Source organism: Raphanus sativus, chromosome 9 (genome assembly GCF_000801105.2).
Source record: "Raphanus sativus cultivar WK10039 chromosome 9, ASM80110v3, whole genome shotgun sequence".
NCBI classification, from domain to species: domain Eukaryota; kingdom Viridiplantae; phylum Streptophyta; class Magnoliopsida; order Brassicales; family Brassicaceae; genus Raphanus; species Raphanus sativus.
The window spans coordinates 36893204-36908973 of NC_079519.1; the positions used below are offsets into that span (position 1 = coordinate 36893204).

At 39.6% G+C, this 15770-nt stretch overlaps 5 protein-coding genes across 6 annotated transcripts; 2 read left to right on the top strand and 3 right to left on the bottom strand.

The window, feature by feature from the left end:
• The first annotated feature begins 216 nt into the window (after nt 1-216).
• Nucleotides 217-3622, top strand: LOC108827916 (uncharacterized). Its single transcript, XM_018601428.2, has 11 exons — nt 217-608; nt 717-895; nt 980-1202; nt 1277-1418; nt 1517-1717; nt 1803-1934; nt 2022-2150; nt 2238-2659; nt 2746-2962; nt 3042-3232; nt 3325-3622. Exons 1-11 carry the CDS (start codon nt 247-249, stop codon nt 3500-3502), a joined length of 2376 nt encoding a protein of 791 aa, XP_018456930.2. The 5' UTR covers nt 217-246; the 3' UTR covers nt 3503-3622.
• LOC108827914 (uncharacterized) lies at nt 3543-6742 on the bottom strand. Of its 2 annotated transcripts, none has more exons than XM_018601427.2 (2): nt 6460-6742; nt 3543-6312 (listed from the first exon to the last, which is right to left on the bottom strand). In XM_018601427.2, exon 2 carries the CDS (start codon nt 6302-6304, stop codon nt 3746-3748), a length of 2559 nt encoding a protein of 852 aa, XP_018456929.2. In that variant the 5' UTR covers nt 6305-6312; nt 6460-6742; the 3' UTR covers nt 3543-3745. The 2 variants fall into 2 exon arrangements, with proteins under 2 accessions (XP_018456929.2, XP_018456928.2); XM_018601426.2 differs by having other exon boundaries at nt 3543-6354.
• Nucleotides 6743-9104: 2362 nt separating this feature from the next.
• Nucleotides 9105-10261, top strand: LOC108826539 (dof zinc finger protein DOF5.8-like). Its single transcript, XM_018599916.2, has one exon. It carries the CDS (start codon nt 9481-9483, stop codon nt 10120-10122), a length of 642 nt encoding a protein of 213 aa, XP_018455418.1. The 5' UTR covers nt 9105-9480; the 3' UTR covers nt 10123-10261.
• A 15-nt stretch (nt 10262-10276) lies between these two features.
• Nucleotides 10277-12067, bottom strand: LOC108825652 (autophagy-related protein 101). Its single transcript, XM_018598979.2, has 7 exons — nt 11914-12067; nt 11788-11824; nt 11410-11495; nt 11221-11316; nt 10952-11120; nt 10701-10857; nt 10277-10555 (listed from the first exon to the last, which is right to left on the bottom strand). Exons 1-7 carry the CDS (start codon nt 11944-11946, stop codon nt 10477-10479), a joined length of 657 nt encoding a protein of 218 aa, XP_018454481.1. The 5' UTR covers nt 11947-12067; the 3' UTR covers nt 10277-10476.
• Nucleotides 12068-12642: 575 nt separating this feature from the next.
• Nucleotides 12643-15270, bottom strand: LOC108838319 (L-ascorbate oxidase homolog). The gene is made up of 7 exons (XM_056994246.1): nt 14894-15270; nt 14686-14795; nt 14178-14545; nt 13753-14098; nt 13308-13673; nt 13154-13232; nt 12643-13071 (listed from the first exon to the last, which is right to left on the bottom strand). Exons 1-7 carry the CDS (start codon nt 15044-15046, stop codon nt 12868-12870), a joined length of 1626 nt encoding a protein of 541 aa, XP_056850226.1. The 5' UTR covers nt 15047-15270; the 3' UTR covers nt 12643-12867.
• Nucleotides 15271-15770: the final 500 nt, after the last annotated feature.

The following is a 15770-nucleotide window of genomic DNA, read 5'->3' on the forward strand; positions in this document are numbered from 1 at the left end:
TAAACCTAACAATAAGCTCTATAAACCCAAATATAAGCCTAAAAACATTACATGATACTAAACCGAGTTATGTGATATTTAGCACAATCAATCATGCATGAAAATGAGCCCAATCAATCATTACATGATACAAAGCCCAAGAAATCAATTCATGATAATAAGCCCAAACGTTATATGACGGAGTGACATTTATCACTGAGACGCAAAAGTCAAAACCCCTCTCTTTGTAAACCCCTCCCAATAAAAATGCTCTCCCATCTCTCCCGGACCTTCCGTTATAATTGCCGTTTCCGACAACAACAATGCCGCCGTTACAAGCCTCCGAAGTCTCCGCCTCCTCCACCACCACCACCGGCGCTACCAAAACCTCCGAAGAAGCCAGAGAGCTTCACCTTCCAGGACGCGACGTGGGAGGATCCTTACAGCTGGATGTCAAAGCTGGAGGACAAAGTGGCGATGCGGCACATGGATATATACATGGAGCAAGAGGAGAAGTACACCGAAGCTGTGTTGGCCGATACGGATCGGATACAGAGCAAGCTCCAGTCCGAGATGGCTTCCCGCTTGTCTTTTGATCTCTCTACCCCTCCTCTTCGCTGGGGACCTTGGTGAGTTGAAAGGAAAAGACTTTCTTGTCCTTTTCTCAAATTCAATTGATTTCAAGAGTATTGAGATTAAAGGGTGGTGAAAAGCTTGAATCTTTATGTGTAAAACAGGTTGTATTATAGAAGGGTTGAAGAAGGGAAGCAGTATCCAGTACTGTGTAGGAGACTAGCGAGCTTGCACGAAGAGTTCATTTCTCATAAGTCTCCTGCTGCAGGTTTTGATTTCACCTCTGGGAAGAGGATTGAGCAGAAGCTGCTTGACTACAATCACGAAGCTGATAGATTTGGAGGTGATTAAAACAGTTAGAGTCTCTCTTACTTGTAAGGTTCAAGAGGAATGAACGAACTATCTTTTTTTTTTTTTGTGTTTGTAGGTTATGCTTATGAAGAAATGTCGGAGATATCACCTGACCACAAGTTTCTTGCATACACTATATACGATAAGGACAACGACTACTTTAGATTGTGTGTGAGAAACTTGAACTCTGGTGCTTTGTGTAGTAAGCCTCACGCAGACCGTGTTTCGAACTTAGCGTGGGCTAAGAACGGTCAGGCTTTGCTTTATGTCGTCACTGATCAGAAAAAACGTCCATTCAGGTAAATCAGATTTCCCTCTCATCAGGCTTTGTCTGTCTGGTTTTAACTATAAGTTTTGTTGGTTCTGTCATCAGGATTTATTGTAGCACGATCGGGTCAACAGATGAGGATGTTTTGCTTCATGAAGAAACCGAAGGCAATGTTCATGTTAACATAAGACATACAAAAGACTTCCACTTTGTGACTGTAAATACATTCTCTCCTACCTTTTCCAAGGTGAAGGCTCTAAAATTGATCTGTTGACAGCTTTAATACTTTTGTTCTCGCCGAACTAAACTTCTTGTAATGGTAACAACAAGTACTATGTCTCTTAGGTCTTTCTGATAAATGCAGCTGACCCGTTTTCTGGTTTGGCATTGGTTTGGGAACACAATGCTCCAGCACACTGTATCATCGAGCATCATCAGGGATTCCTCTATTTATTCACTGATGCTTCCGAAGACAATGGAACACTCGACCATCATTATCTCCTTCGTAGTCCTGTTCACTTCTCTTCCAGTCCAAGGATCTGGGAGGTTCGTTAGGCTGATACAGAAACTGATGATTAGTATCATTTTTTCCCAGTCTCTTATCTTTATATGGTTCATCTTTTGCCTGCAGCCAGTTTTTATTGACGACCCTGAATTAATCATAGAGGATGTTGATTTCTGCAAAACGCATCTATCCCTCATTGTGAAGCAAATGCAGAGCTTTAAAATCTGTGTGGTTGATCTACCTCTCAAGACAGAGCAGGTGAAAGCTTACCCCACTTGGTTACTTTCATCTAGCAGAATGTTTCTCTGTGAATAAGTTTGACCTTGCTCATCTCTTGTTAAACAGGTACCGGTTCGTCTGAGAGATATTCAACCTCGTTATCTTCCTCTTCCAAAGCACGTTTCTCAAATATCTCCTGGCACAAACTACGACTTCAATTCTCCAACAATGCGGTTCACTATTTCGTCACCTGTGGTAAGATAACAACTCATCTTGCTGCTTTCTACTTCTGTAGTTAATAGTTTTGGTTAGTTGCTAATTTTAATCATTTTTGGTTTTTAGATGCCTGATGCGGTGGTTGATTATGATCTATTGAATGGGAAATGGAACATCGTACAGCAGCAAAACATGCTTCACGAAAGAACACGTGTTTTATATGGCACTGCAAACTCCACCGAGAGCCCTAATATACCTTCAGGGACAAGAATCGTCAGCTTTGATACTGAGGATACTACTGCTGAGAGTGACAACTTGTGGAATGACTTAACAGAGTTCTATGCGTGTGATCACCATGAAGTCTCTTCTCATGATGGAGCCATGGTTCCGTTAACTCTTGTTTACTCGAGAGCTCAGAGAGAGGAGAACCGAAAACCTGGTCTGCTTCATGTTCATGGTGCTTATGGTGAAATGCTCGATAAGAGATGGCGTAGTGAACTTAAAAGCCTGCTTGACCGTGGATGGGTTCTTGCATATGCAGATGTTAGGTCAGTCCCATCTTTTCTCTTCTCTCTCAAAAGTACTTAAAGCTATTATGCATGGAGATATGTATCAATTTTTGGCTTCTTTTCAGGGGCGGAGGTGGAAAAGGAAAGAAGTGGCATCAAGAAGGAAGAGGCGCAAAGAAACTAAACTCCATTAAAGATTACATTCACTGTGCCAAGTTCCTTGTTGAGAACAATATAGTTCAAGAAAACAAGCTTGCCGGTTGGGGATACAGTGCAGGAGGGCTTGTGGTTGCTTCAGCCATCAATCAATGTCCTGATCTCTTCCAAGCTGCTGTTCTAAAGGTAATAAGCAAGCTCCAGAAAAAAAGAAGTAATGAAACCATATAAACATTTCTTTTGTTTTTTTTTGTTTTTGTTTCAGGTTCCGTTTCTTGATCCAACTCATACTCTAATACATCCAATACTACCCTTAACGGCAGAGGATTACGAAGAGTTTGGATATCCAGGAGATATCGATGATTTTCATGCCATACGTGAATACTCTCCTTATGACAACATTCCTAAAGATGTTCTTTATCCAGCAGTTTTAGTTACTTCCTCATTCAATACTCGGTAAGTAACCAATCTTCTCATGGTTCGACTAGATGCTTTATCCTCTCTGCCTCCTATGGATGTTTGAGATTCTTTTTCTCTCGCATTGTCAGATTTGGTGTATGGGAAGCTGCCAAATGGGTTGCAAGAGTTCGTGACAACACATTCAGTGACCCGGGACGCCCTGTCTTGCTCAACTTGACGACTGATATTGTGGAAGAAAACCGGTTCTTGCAGACCAAGGAATCTGCGTTGGAGATTGCGTTTCTCATAAAGATGATGGAATCTTGAAAGCAAACCAAATGTCACAGAGAGTAGCTAGGTATAGATATATCTAAAATAGAGGTATTGAATCAATGAATTGTGTAACACAGAAAATAAATCAAGTTACAATATGCAGACAGCTGCAAACTTGCCTCTGTTCATATAACTTCCAAAAATCAACACTACGTGAGTCTGTTCTCAGATATAAGTACAATAAAGGAAGTGTAAGAAAATATAAAGAAGATATCCATTGCTCATGTGTTCTTTTTTTTAAGTTTCTAAGGAATCATCTTCTTCAATAACTGTTGGGAGTGTCCCCTGTTTAGCAAAACCTGGACTCAGGAACTTTGCCACGAAACTCCATAATCTGTAAACATCTTCAAAGTTTGTCAAGAACCCAAGGGATGCTGTGACAACCTCAACTCTTATGAACTCGTTGCTTTTTCCATGTGGATCCACCTGTTTCCAAGAACTTGAATCAATGATCTTTATGTGACTGAGGTAACCAATGCCTAGAGATATTCCTTCTCTTTCAGCTAGTTTCTGCACTATCTCAGGATGCACCATTCCACTTTTCAAATCCCTCACATTGAATGCCACCGAAGATCCTCGTTCGTATTTGATCTTTGGACCATAGATTTGGACAAGGTTCTTGTGCTCTCCACCTGGAGGATCTGAGCTCGGCAGCCTTAGTTGGAGCAGAGAAGTCACGAGCCAGTTAATGAGGTACCTGAGCCTCGAGGTGGTTTTGTTGAGACCTAACATGTTCACATGATCAATGTGGCGGCAAACAATCTCTGCTTCTCTCTGATCATCATCATCCCATTCTGCTCCTCCATTGCTTCCATCTTCTTCTTCTTCATCCTCAAAATTGATCACCGATGCTTCTCCATGATCTACTGATCTAAACGATACTCTTCGTTTACTGGGATGTTCACCTTCATTCACAAGGAGTCTCCCACCATTGTTCTCCCTTCTTCCCAACAGTCTAAATTCACCTTCCGTCTCTCTTCTTATTGCACTCTCTTTGATTCCAGAGCTTCCATTTGCTTCAGCTATTAGCTTACTGCTCCCTCCATCTTCTTCTTCTTCTTCTATCTCAGTAACTCGCAACCGAGGACTTCTTGTGTCTATCTCAGTTTTTTCTTCTCCCGTGTCTGCTTGAACCACTTCATGTGATACTGACAAAACAGCAGCATCGAACGAGAGAACATTGCTCCCACTGTTACTAGCCTTTGAAGCTGGTTTAGGCGAAGAGATCCTTCGTTTGTGCTTTTGAGGAACCACAAGTAATGGACTCTTGTGCTTGTTATCAGAATCAGCAGGACTTTTACCCAAATCGATCCAGAGCTGGCTATCTGTTGACTCATCTTCACTGAAAACCGGACTCTTTATCAATTCACCCACAGAGATATTCTCAGCTTCCTCAAACACAGTGCTTGTTCCATCTTTGTCTGAACCAATCTCATTGTTGTCCATATCTGTCTCAAAGACATCCTGCACTTGAGCAGAAGTATAAGCACCAGAGAACGCTGGTAGTTGAGTTCCCAATGCTTTATTATCCCCATTAATTGCGATATCATTATCTTCAAACCCGATCAAGCCATCCATGGAGTCATTTACATACAGAGGATACTCAGGTGTTATCTTCACAATGCCTGAACCCGTCTTCCCGGACTGACTCTGCAAGCAGCTAATCACAGACTTCTTAATCAACAGACAACCAAACCCAGTCGGGTCAAACCCAAACACACGGTAAAACGAAGTGATGATAAAATCAGGCCGGAACAAAGACAAGCCAAGAGAGTCCATGTCTTTAGGACCCAAAGCTCCAGCGTCAAGCAAGACATGCCAGTTGTTCTGCTGAGCAAGCGCCATCCACTGGTAAGAATACTTAGACCCTGTCACCCTCGACTGAACCGGAAACACAAACAAACCGGTAGCTGCATCCTTCTTCCTCTTCTTCTTACTCACAATCTCCTTCTTAAGATCCATCGAACACAGCCTAAGCGTAGGCCACTTAAACCAAGCGCTACCGACTTTAGCACCTTTCTCCTTAGCACACTGACCCATCAAGCTAACCGACTGGCTCTCGTGATCAAACATGGTCAGGAGCTTCTTGTTGGTCTGAAAGGGATAAGACTCAGCAAGCAACTTGAAAGCAGAGCCTCTACTGACAGTAAACACAAGACCATACTCATTCTCAGGGATGTTCAAGTAGTCCATGATCCTAACCTTGATATCATGCTCAATAGACCCTCTCTCAGCACCACCGTGTAAAGCATAGTTGCTCAGATTAGCACTAATCTCAGACAAACTAAACGTGCAAGTGTCCCAGTAATGAACCGTCTGAAGATACGAGAACAGCCCGAATCCACAGTAGTCAAGACATACCTTAGGTAACGATAAGTGGAAGTACTCGTCGTTTCTCAACTGATCTATTTTCTCCGAAGACTGATACTTTGGATACATTGTCAGAAACGTGTTCAACGCTTCTACGAGCTCAGGCAAGGCTTCTTCTGACTCAAAGGCTCTTTGAGCTGCGATGGAAGTGGCGCGCAAGAAGTCGCGTTGAGCGTTGAGCCTAGCGAGTGATCTAGACCGTCCAAGGGTTTTATCTCGAGGCTCGTTGTCGTCTTCTTCTTCGTCAATGTCTTGAGATTTGACGAGTAAGCCGTCTTCTGACGCAGCTTCGAGAGCTTCCCTGAGCTTGGATTCGTGGAGCTTTCGAGCTTTGGTGGACTCAGAGACATCTCTGCTGCTCTTCTTGTCGAGAGCTAGAGCAGCAGCAGCGCAGTGATAGATTGGCTTCCAAAGTGAGATATGCATCAAATCCCCTAATCAGGTAAGAACTAAAAAAGGTCGGTGATTTTAGAAACCTGGGATGATCAGAAACAGAACCCACAAGTTAAAATTGCAACTTGATTTGGTTTCGATCTCAAACCCGACATGAGAGGATCAAAAATAAAGAAAAAAGTCAAAACCTTTTTGTCGTCTCTTGAACAGAGCAGACGAGGACCAGAAGGAGACGCAAATCCTCAAAACCAATAGCGCAGATCCACAAACAGAGAGCTACTCGTGGAGGCTCAGACGAAAATCCCAAAATGCTATTTTGACTTTTTTTAATATCAATCAAATGCTTAATCTTTGCTGTTACTTGCTGTTTCCAATTCCTATTTCTTTTTTCTTTTCTTTTAATCAATCAATCGACGCAGCATATTGTATATGATTTTATTTGAATTTTTTTATTTATTCGATTTTGATGTCTTTTAGTTATTCTGGGACCCATGAAACCTTCCTTCTTTCTCTTTTTTGCTTGACTGTATTTTTTTTTCTCAATTCATTTTGAAGCTCTCAAGTTTTTTTTTTACAACTATAAGTAAAAGATCCTCACATTTTCTTTTTCTAATGATGTGAAGTCTCTTTATCTCTCTTCTTTTACACCACGACCGTAGAAAATTTTCAAAGATAGTTTTTGACAATTTTTGGTGGTAAAAACTATACAGCTACTAGTTTATGAAAGATACGTATACTCTTGGTTATTGTTTTGACTATTCATACAAGATAAGAAAACTAGTATTAGTACCTTCAGATATTATTTCCTGGTTGTTGTTTGGTATTTTTTCCTCTGAAAAAAGAACTCTACTTACGTAATTCGTCTACCTCCTCACCAATATTCTTCTTCAATATCTGTCTGAAACGGTTTTGAAGAGGTAGGTCATAAATTACCTAATTTATGATCCAACCCACACATTTATTGGGTTTATTTATAGCACCTACATTTTTCTCATATTAGTAGCCATGAATATGATTTTAAATTTAAAACCAATTAAATTTAGTAGGTAGTGTGTGGGCTCAACAACAGACTAAATTTTAATTTTGTTTTGTAATTATTGTTCCTTTTTGTTTTCTTATAATTATTGTTTCAATCTATTTACTTTGGTTTTAATTTCGTAGTTGGAGTACCTTTTACTATTATGATGATGACCACGATTTCACTTTCGAAATGGGACACATATCATGCATGGCTTTAGTCTTTAGATCATGACATGCACAAGTAAAGTTATTTTCAGCTTTGAGTATCTTCCAACTCATAATGGGATGTTTGGTGAAACATGCACAAACACAACATAAAAGCCTTACATTTAGGCCCATTGTAAACAAAGTACGATTATTGCAATTATTTATTTATACTGTCATGTCAGATTGCATATCATTTGAATACAATTACATCACATCTATTGATATTATTTTAAAAACATAAAGGTTCAAGCATCTATAAAAATATTAAGATTTTTTTTTGTGGGTCAAATGTATTAACTAAAAATTAAATAGCAAAAAAGAAAGAGAGGATAATTAGGTGTAACAACAACTAATGGGCTTCTATCAGTTCCGCCTGTGCACGCTAGATTTTAAATGTCCTTTTGTGCAAGAAGGCAAGCAATGGTCGCATAGATTCCAAGTGTTATATTAAGGCCCACGTGCCGAATGGCATAAATCTTAAAGGCCCGTTAGAGATGAAGCAGAGAGGACTCGCACTCAAGAGAGGTAAATGACAAAAAGAATAGGATAAAGAGAGTTGTGTCAGACCTTGACCAGATTAGACTGGTCGGTACACAGCGAAAGGACGGCTCTGAACCAGTAGACACGTCTTCACACATACACACACACACTTCTCACATGTCTCTTTCTAATACGTTCGTTGTTTATGGTGTGAAGATTTTGCATGCTTCGTATTTCCTACTCTCCAGATTCATTCTTTATCCGACATGCTTGGCTTGATTCTGTCTCTTCAAAGAAAACGAATCTCTTCTATTTCTTTTGACCGTTTTAGCCCCTAGCCCACATCTGTCATGCATACTCTCTCTCACCATGTCTTATTCCTGAAGAGCATACGATTATTATGTCTTCCTGGTATCTTTCCACATGGCCTTTAAACCGCAACCGCATAAGATCATTATGCCTAAAGCTGAATGATCAAGTTGGTTTATGTTTAATAATACATTATGCTAAACTGCTAGTTTAACTTAGATTAAACGTATGATTTTCCTACGGGTAATATTGAGGTACTGTGGTAATTGGTAGCACGTCTACTCACGCCATCAATGTCTTAGGTCCATATGCTTTTTTTTCATTTTGGGAAAGATGACACAAGTACGGTTGGGCAATAACACTAATCTCAAAGGAGTAAACTGGCTACGAGCCCCTAACAATACAATTGTTGAACTTATTGGGAACTGCATAAATAGCTAAGCTCAATAGTCTCCTACGTTTTTGCATGTCGTTGCCTACTCTCTCCAGTTTGAGCTTCCCATGCGGTCGCTTTTGATATATTTTCAATCAAATCTATATATTTTTGTTTTCCCCCTATTAATTTACTGTTAATTTCATTTATTTTTAGAAAAAAATTGTGGCGACCAAAATTTATTTTGATTTTTTTTTTTGTTATTATAGCTATTAACTAAGTTGCTTAATAAGGCATTAAACTTTACATTTAGAGGAGTTAGCAACTGACTCATGCAGTTTCCACAATGCGTTTCTGATAGTGCTCTGATTTACATAATTACATTCTTTTTTATTTACATACATTATGTGATAGAATTAAGCCTAACAACTTTAGAAGTGTTTAAACATGCAACAAACATGTGATAGGATAATGAATATAGATTAGAAATTTGTGGTTTTACTTATTCATTATGATAATATTCAAAACAGAAAATATTGAAAGAAGAGCCACCTACGTATCATGAAGCAGAGAGAGAGAGAAAGTCTTAAGGAGAAAGAAGCAGAGCATCTCTTTCTCTGTCTATGTACTCAATAAACCCAACACAACTCTGTCAAAAAGCTTCACACTCTATTTCTCCTTCCCCACCTCTTTGCTCCCTCTCTCTCTCTCTTCTTTCCCCATAAAAGGAACCTCACTCCCTCAGAAACTTCCATCATTCAACACACTCAAAGCTTAAAACATCTTTTTTAAACTAACGTTCTTCTATCTTCCTCAAAACATGCCTTCTGACTTCAACGAATCGCGTCGGTTAACTACCAAGGTTCCTCACGGAGGAGCCGTGGCGGATCAGCAAGAACAGCTCCCTTGTCCTCGCTGTAACTCAACCAACACGAAGTTCTGTTACTACAACAACTACAACTTCTCGCAGCCGCGCCATTTCTGTAAGTCTTGTCGCCGTTACTGGACTCACGGTGGTACTCTCCGCGACATTCCCGTCGGAGGCGTTTCCCGCAAAACCTCTAAACGCTCTCGAGCTTTCTCCTCCTCCGTCGCCGTCGGAAGCCGGAGCTTCCCGTTACAAGCGACGCCTGTTCTTCTCCCTCCTCCGTCTTCCTACGGTGGTGGCGGTAAGGGAAACCCGTCGTCTCTCTACGGCGGTTTCACCACTTTACTCAGCAACAACAACGCCACCACGGCGAGCAGACATGGGCCTGGTGGTGGTTTTAATGGGCTGGAAGGGTTTGGACTTGGGCTTGGTCATGGAGGGTATTTCGATGGGCAAGGGATAACGTTCTGGCCCTTTTCCACTGGAGCTTCTGATGCTGCTACAAGCCATGCGGCTCCAGTTGTACACACTACTTGGCAGTTGGAAGGTCTTGAGAACAAAGTCGGGTTCGTGGCTGGAGACTACTTAGCGTGAGACTGAGACCACCAGCTTCTTCTTGAGTCCTAGGCTTTCAAAATCTAGTTTTTTTAGTTCCTACTCTTTTAACTTTTCAGTTTAGTGAGCTCTAAGTAGTGTGTTTGTTTGTTTTTGGCTCTAATGTTCATCCCAAATATGGTAAATCTTGGACTACAAGCATCCAATTTAATATTTTTAAGGAAATTAACTTCGGAAACATTAGGAAGAGAGGCAAGTGTTACATATTTACACACGAAATGCATGTAGGAGATAAAAACAAAAGTGTTGACTGGAGTTAGGTCTGCACCCAGTAACATCAAGTGTATTTGAACTACTACTAATTAAAAGTTGCGTGGATTACGCAATGTGAAATCAACTGAGCATCGATGGATGACCACCACTGTGGAGCATCCTCTTGATCATATCCATCCCAAAGGTTGAGTCCGATGAGCTGAAACCAAAAAGAAAAAAAAAATTAGACTCGATCAAACACTTGAGGCAACAAAAGTTTAAACAGAAGAACCTTGGGGATCGCTGCACATAAACATAACAGAGTGTGGACAGTTTACTAGGTGAATAAATAGAGACTGATGTACCTAGGAAAAGTGATCTCAAAGGGGCAGTAGATAACACCATCGTTGATAGGAGGAACGTGATCCTTTTTCTCATTCACGAATTTTATGATTTGGAACAAGACTTCTTGAAGGGATTGCTCAAGCAGTGTCCTACGTGAACTTCTCTCCTCAGACTCCTCTACAGTCAATTAGATAAGAAACATGACAATCACTTCCCACTCTAGTGTCAATTCTGGAGAGATGAAAGGATGGGAAATTCATAAAGATCTTACCTCCAGGGTCCGTAACTAGTTTGGAGTGGTGAGACTTTCCGGTCGGGGATTTAGTGGGCTGCTGAAGGACATTGAGATTGATATACCATTGTTCCCAGTATAGCCGTTCAATCTTATTAGTGAACCAAGAGGGCTGTTTGGTTTTGACTTCATAAAACGATAGAGATATCTAGGCAAGTAACAAAAGAAAGAAGAAAGCATTAAACAGCCGCATAGAAACACACAAGACAGATAAGCCACACTACCCTTTATATGCTGTAAGAAGGTACCTGACTTTTCTTGTTGGGGTGCTTGTCAATCCAGGTAATGAACTGCTCAATCTTGTCATCAATTTTCTTCTCCACTTCGATTTCACCACATTCTACCTGGTGACACACACACACAACAATAATCAAAAGCAAAGCATAGAACATCTCTTCTTCTTATGTAGCATAACAAAAAAAAGCATAGAGACATACGTAAGTGATGTCAAAAAGCTCCAAGTCGATATCTTTAGGGCGGATAAGACCAAGTGCTCGGTGAAAGACTATAGTATGTAGAATGCCTGCCCCCCATCATCAAATCAAATCCAAATCAAAGTTGCAGGAACAATCAGATAGAAATGACAAAGACAAGTGTGTACGTGTCTTATCAGAAAAAGAAAAAGAAAAACATCTTGAAGCTTAAGAAGATGTATATCCCAATACAGAAATGATCTAAAAAATCTAACCAAGAAGTCAAAACTGAAACATGATCTCCGAGACCAGCTAACTGATCTAACAACCCTGGACGCACATGACATGAATCGAACCTACTTCCTACCAAACAGATAAGAGAAGGGGCTGTGAGAAACTTACAGCGTAGAACCTCGCGTATCTCGAAGGATTCCACTTCCTGCGAGGTGGAAAATTTTTAAGTAACAAAAACAGGAATCGATGGGGACTGAACTAGCAAAGAAGAAGAAGGGAAGGAGAGATTGTTACCAGTTCCTTCAGATGACAAGCTTCGCAATTCATATTCCACCCAATTCAATTTGACTTAGGGTTCCTCCGAAGTTAGTGAGATTTCTGATCAGACAAACTGCTCTCTCCCTTTTTGTCTCTTCTCATCGAGATTTCGTTTTCAAAGCTCTCTCTGTGTATGTGTTGTGTTGTTACTATTTTGGGTATGGATCTCCCGTATTTGGGCTTATTAGGCCCACTATTTCTCGGTAACAATTAAAATCGACTCTATAAATCTATTTCATTAGCAAAGATGTTTCAAATTTTATGATTTTGGAATCTCATACAAACATGAAACCTTACCTGGTCTATTAGATTTCATTAAACAAGCACTACGGTATTTTTTTATTGTTTTATCATACTTTTGGATTTTGATACAAAAATGAATACAAAATAATTAGATTTCTTATCAAAAGTTAGAGTAGGATAATCTCTCCAATCATAGTAAAATGAAAACATTTGAACATCATTAACATACAAAAATTCTTATGAGTTTTTAACTCATAATAGTAAATTTAATATATTAGTTTAATTTTTAAAATCAAATTCTAAATCATAAAATATAAACAAGTGATTTAACTAAGTATACTAGTTTTTTTATTAAAAGTCTCATTTGAAAGATTCATCTATTTTTCTCTTCCATTTATAACAATTTTATTTTCTCATTTAAATTGTAAACCATAAAAAAATATAAACTAGAGATGCATTGAGGGTTATATGAAAATGCTCTTAAGATTAGAAAAAACACTACTTTTACAAAAGATTATTTTTAAACTCAGTAACCTCTCAATCCTAACTTTTATCCTTCCCTGTGTTTACCACTACATATGTAAATAGCCCACCACCAGCAATACTATCATATGACCAGAAAGAACAAAACCATAGACCTCAACCAAATACATTTGAAATGAACTTAAATGAAGAGCAGATGAATCTCTAAGTGTGTCTTCCAATAGCCTTCCCACAGAGAAGAAGATTATCAGGAGGATTGTACTCATTGGCAAGACTCTGTACTGGATCCCATACTTTTAGATAGAACTGCTGTCCTAAATATTGTCTTTCCCATATAGCTGATCTCATATTCCACATCCCTTGGTTGTCCAAAGACACCAAGATTGCTGTCCAAGAGTTTGGGTACACCTACATGCCCAAGATAACAATAGTAAACAAACCAAAACTAGTAGTATCAACAAGACTTCCAGTTCCATTTCAAAATGCTTACCTGAGTTGTGTGTCTAGTAAGAGCATCAACAAGATTGTAAAGTGGTCTCTTTGCAGGTGTCCATTGTCCAGAACCAAATCTACGTATCATAACAAAGAAACAGTTCAGAGTTAAAGCGCTATGCAAGAAGAAGAAGAAGAAGAAGAGGACTCACCCAACTACCCAAAAGTCATAACCGTCAAGGTGCCAAGACTGCACTGACTTCTCATTGTTCTGGAACACAATTTCAAGAAAATCATGGAGAGATGCTTTAACAACTGATGTCGCAACAGTCGCAGGAGAGTTAGAGGGGAAGCTCTGAATGGCACTCGTGCTGAAAACTCCGGTGATGTTGAAGTGATCAGCAAGTTTAAGAGGCGTCTCTGAGTTCACATAAGAGACACCGTTCACTGCATAGCGTTGTTTTCCGTTGATCAAAGGAGCTGAGTTTGAGAAAACAAATGACTTGGTCGTATTGATCTTTCCATAATGAAATGATCCTTGAGGGTTTGGTCTTGCTGCATTTGCTGTTAAGTTCCACCTAAAAGAAAAACACAATTAAAAGATGACCTAATCCTTGGCACTCACGTTATTATAGTAAGTAACTGTTTTTTACTTACCTGAATGTTCTGGCTTGTCTCATGGACCAAACAAGCTCTCCAGGGGGAAGAGGAGGCATATCACCAGAAGCTGGGACGCCTGAGTTAGAATAACGCAGCAGAGCAGTAACAGAAAGGTTGGATCTCACGAACCTAGTGCTCGCAACGATGTAATAATCTTTAGGAGATTGGTTTAACGTCACAAGGAGTGATAAAGACTGGCCAACATGAACATCAAGAGAGTCATAGTCCGTTTGCATGACGTGAGAGCCTTCAACTTCAACTACTTTCATCGTATGTCCTTGGATTCTGAAGTTGAAAGTGCTTGATAACCCAACATTGGAGATTCTGATCATGTAAGTCTTCCCTGAAAGACAAACAGAGACACATGACGTAAGCGACAAGAAACAGTTTTTGTGGACAGCTGAGAGGTTTTATAAACTCACCTTGGTCTCCTGTGAATGTAGTTTGTGTTTGTCCGTTTATGAGCATACCGTCCGGAAATGAAAGAACCCCACCAGAGTCTAAACGCTGTTGGAGTGTTTTGTGGTTGGTTTTAAACCAATCACCGATGAGCAGAGTGAAGTCTTCAACTGGGAGAAGGTAAGGGATAGGGATCCTAGGTCTAGCATAGACATTTATAGCTCCGAACCCACCGGCGGCTTTGTGAAAAGCGGTGGAAGGGAAGTAGTTGTAAGTTCCGATCTGATCTTTGGTTTGGAACTTGTAAGTAAAGTTTGAGTTCGGTGGGATTGGACAGTTTGTTCCCAACACTCCATCTTGCCATGAGTTCTTCCTCTGCTTTATTCCGTTCCTAGCCCCATAAACATTGACAAAAGATCAGATAAAACATTTGGAGTATGACCCAAACTGTAAATAGTAGTTAATACACAAAAACAGAGGAAGGTTTATTCTTTAAATCTTTAGGGGTTTAATAAAACAGTATAAAATTACCAGGTCATGAGAAAGGGTTGGTCAAGTTTGTTGATGAGATTGAGGATGATGTTGTCATTAGTCAAAACATCAAGCTTTGGACCAGGAAACTGACCATTGATCAAAATAACCTAAAACGAGCAAAGAAAGAAACAGAATATTAATAAAGAGTCTTTAAAAGGTCTGAGCATCAAACAAAAAAAAAATGGATCAAACAGTCTATTTGTACCTGTTGAGGAACACCAAGAGGATAGATAATGCCATAAGTCACAGTCCATGTGTAGAACTTGTAAGGGCTTTCTCCTTTCACTATCACCAGGCTGCTCAAAAGAGCCAAAACTTCGAGGAGATGAAGCAAAGATAATCTTGGTCTGAGTGCCATTTTCAATGGCTTGCTAAAAGAATGGTACAGACAAGGGACTTGCTGCAAGCAAAAAAAAAAAACTCTTCCTAAAATGGGTTTGAGATTTGAAGGGACTTTGGTCTATAAAATATGCAATTAGATAGCGAGAGGTGAGGGTGAGTCGGTGACATAAGTAAGTGAGAGGGGAAAAGTAATGAAGGTGGTTCCAATCAATGACAGTGAAGATCTCGAGTGAGTTTTCGCCGTTATTTTATTTTTCTGTGTTTCGTCACATGAGTTAATGTAAAGAAAAGGATAGTGGAATATGGTGACAAGGGAATTGAATGGTTTCTCACGCGTTTTGGATATATGATTATTGCTTCCAGCCAAAGATTAGCTTTCATTATTCGACTACTCCCATAACGATACCATAAGAAAAGGAAACTGAAAAAAAAATTAAAAATATAAAACGAAAAGGAACGAAACTGAGGAAAAGACAATAGATGCTTTAAGGAAATATTATTGTGTCCTAATTTGTTATCGCTGATTAGATTCGCCCTTCTGCAGTTTCCTTCATGTTCACGTCCCCAATAAAGACTTTTCATTTCTTTTCATTTCATTTCTTGGCACCAAATATAAAAGAACTTTGTAGTTTCTACTACAATAGGATAAATAATTTTGATACAAGAGTAGAATATTATTCGTCTGACGAAAAGGAATCTGACTATTTTATTATCATGTTTATGGACCTTTATTATGGTCA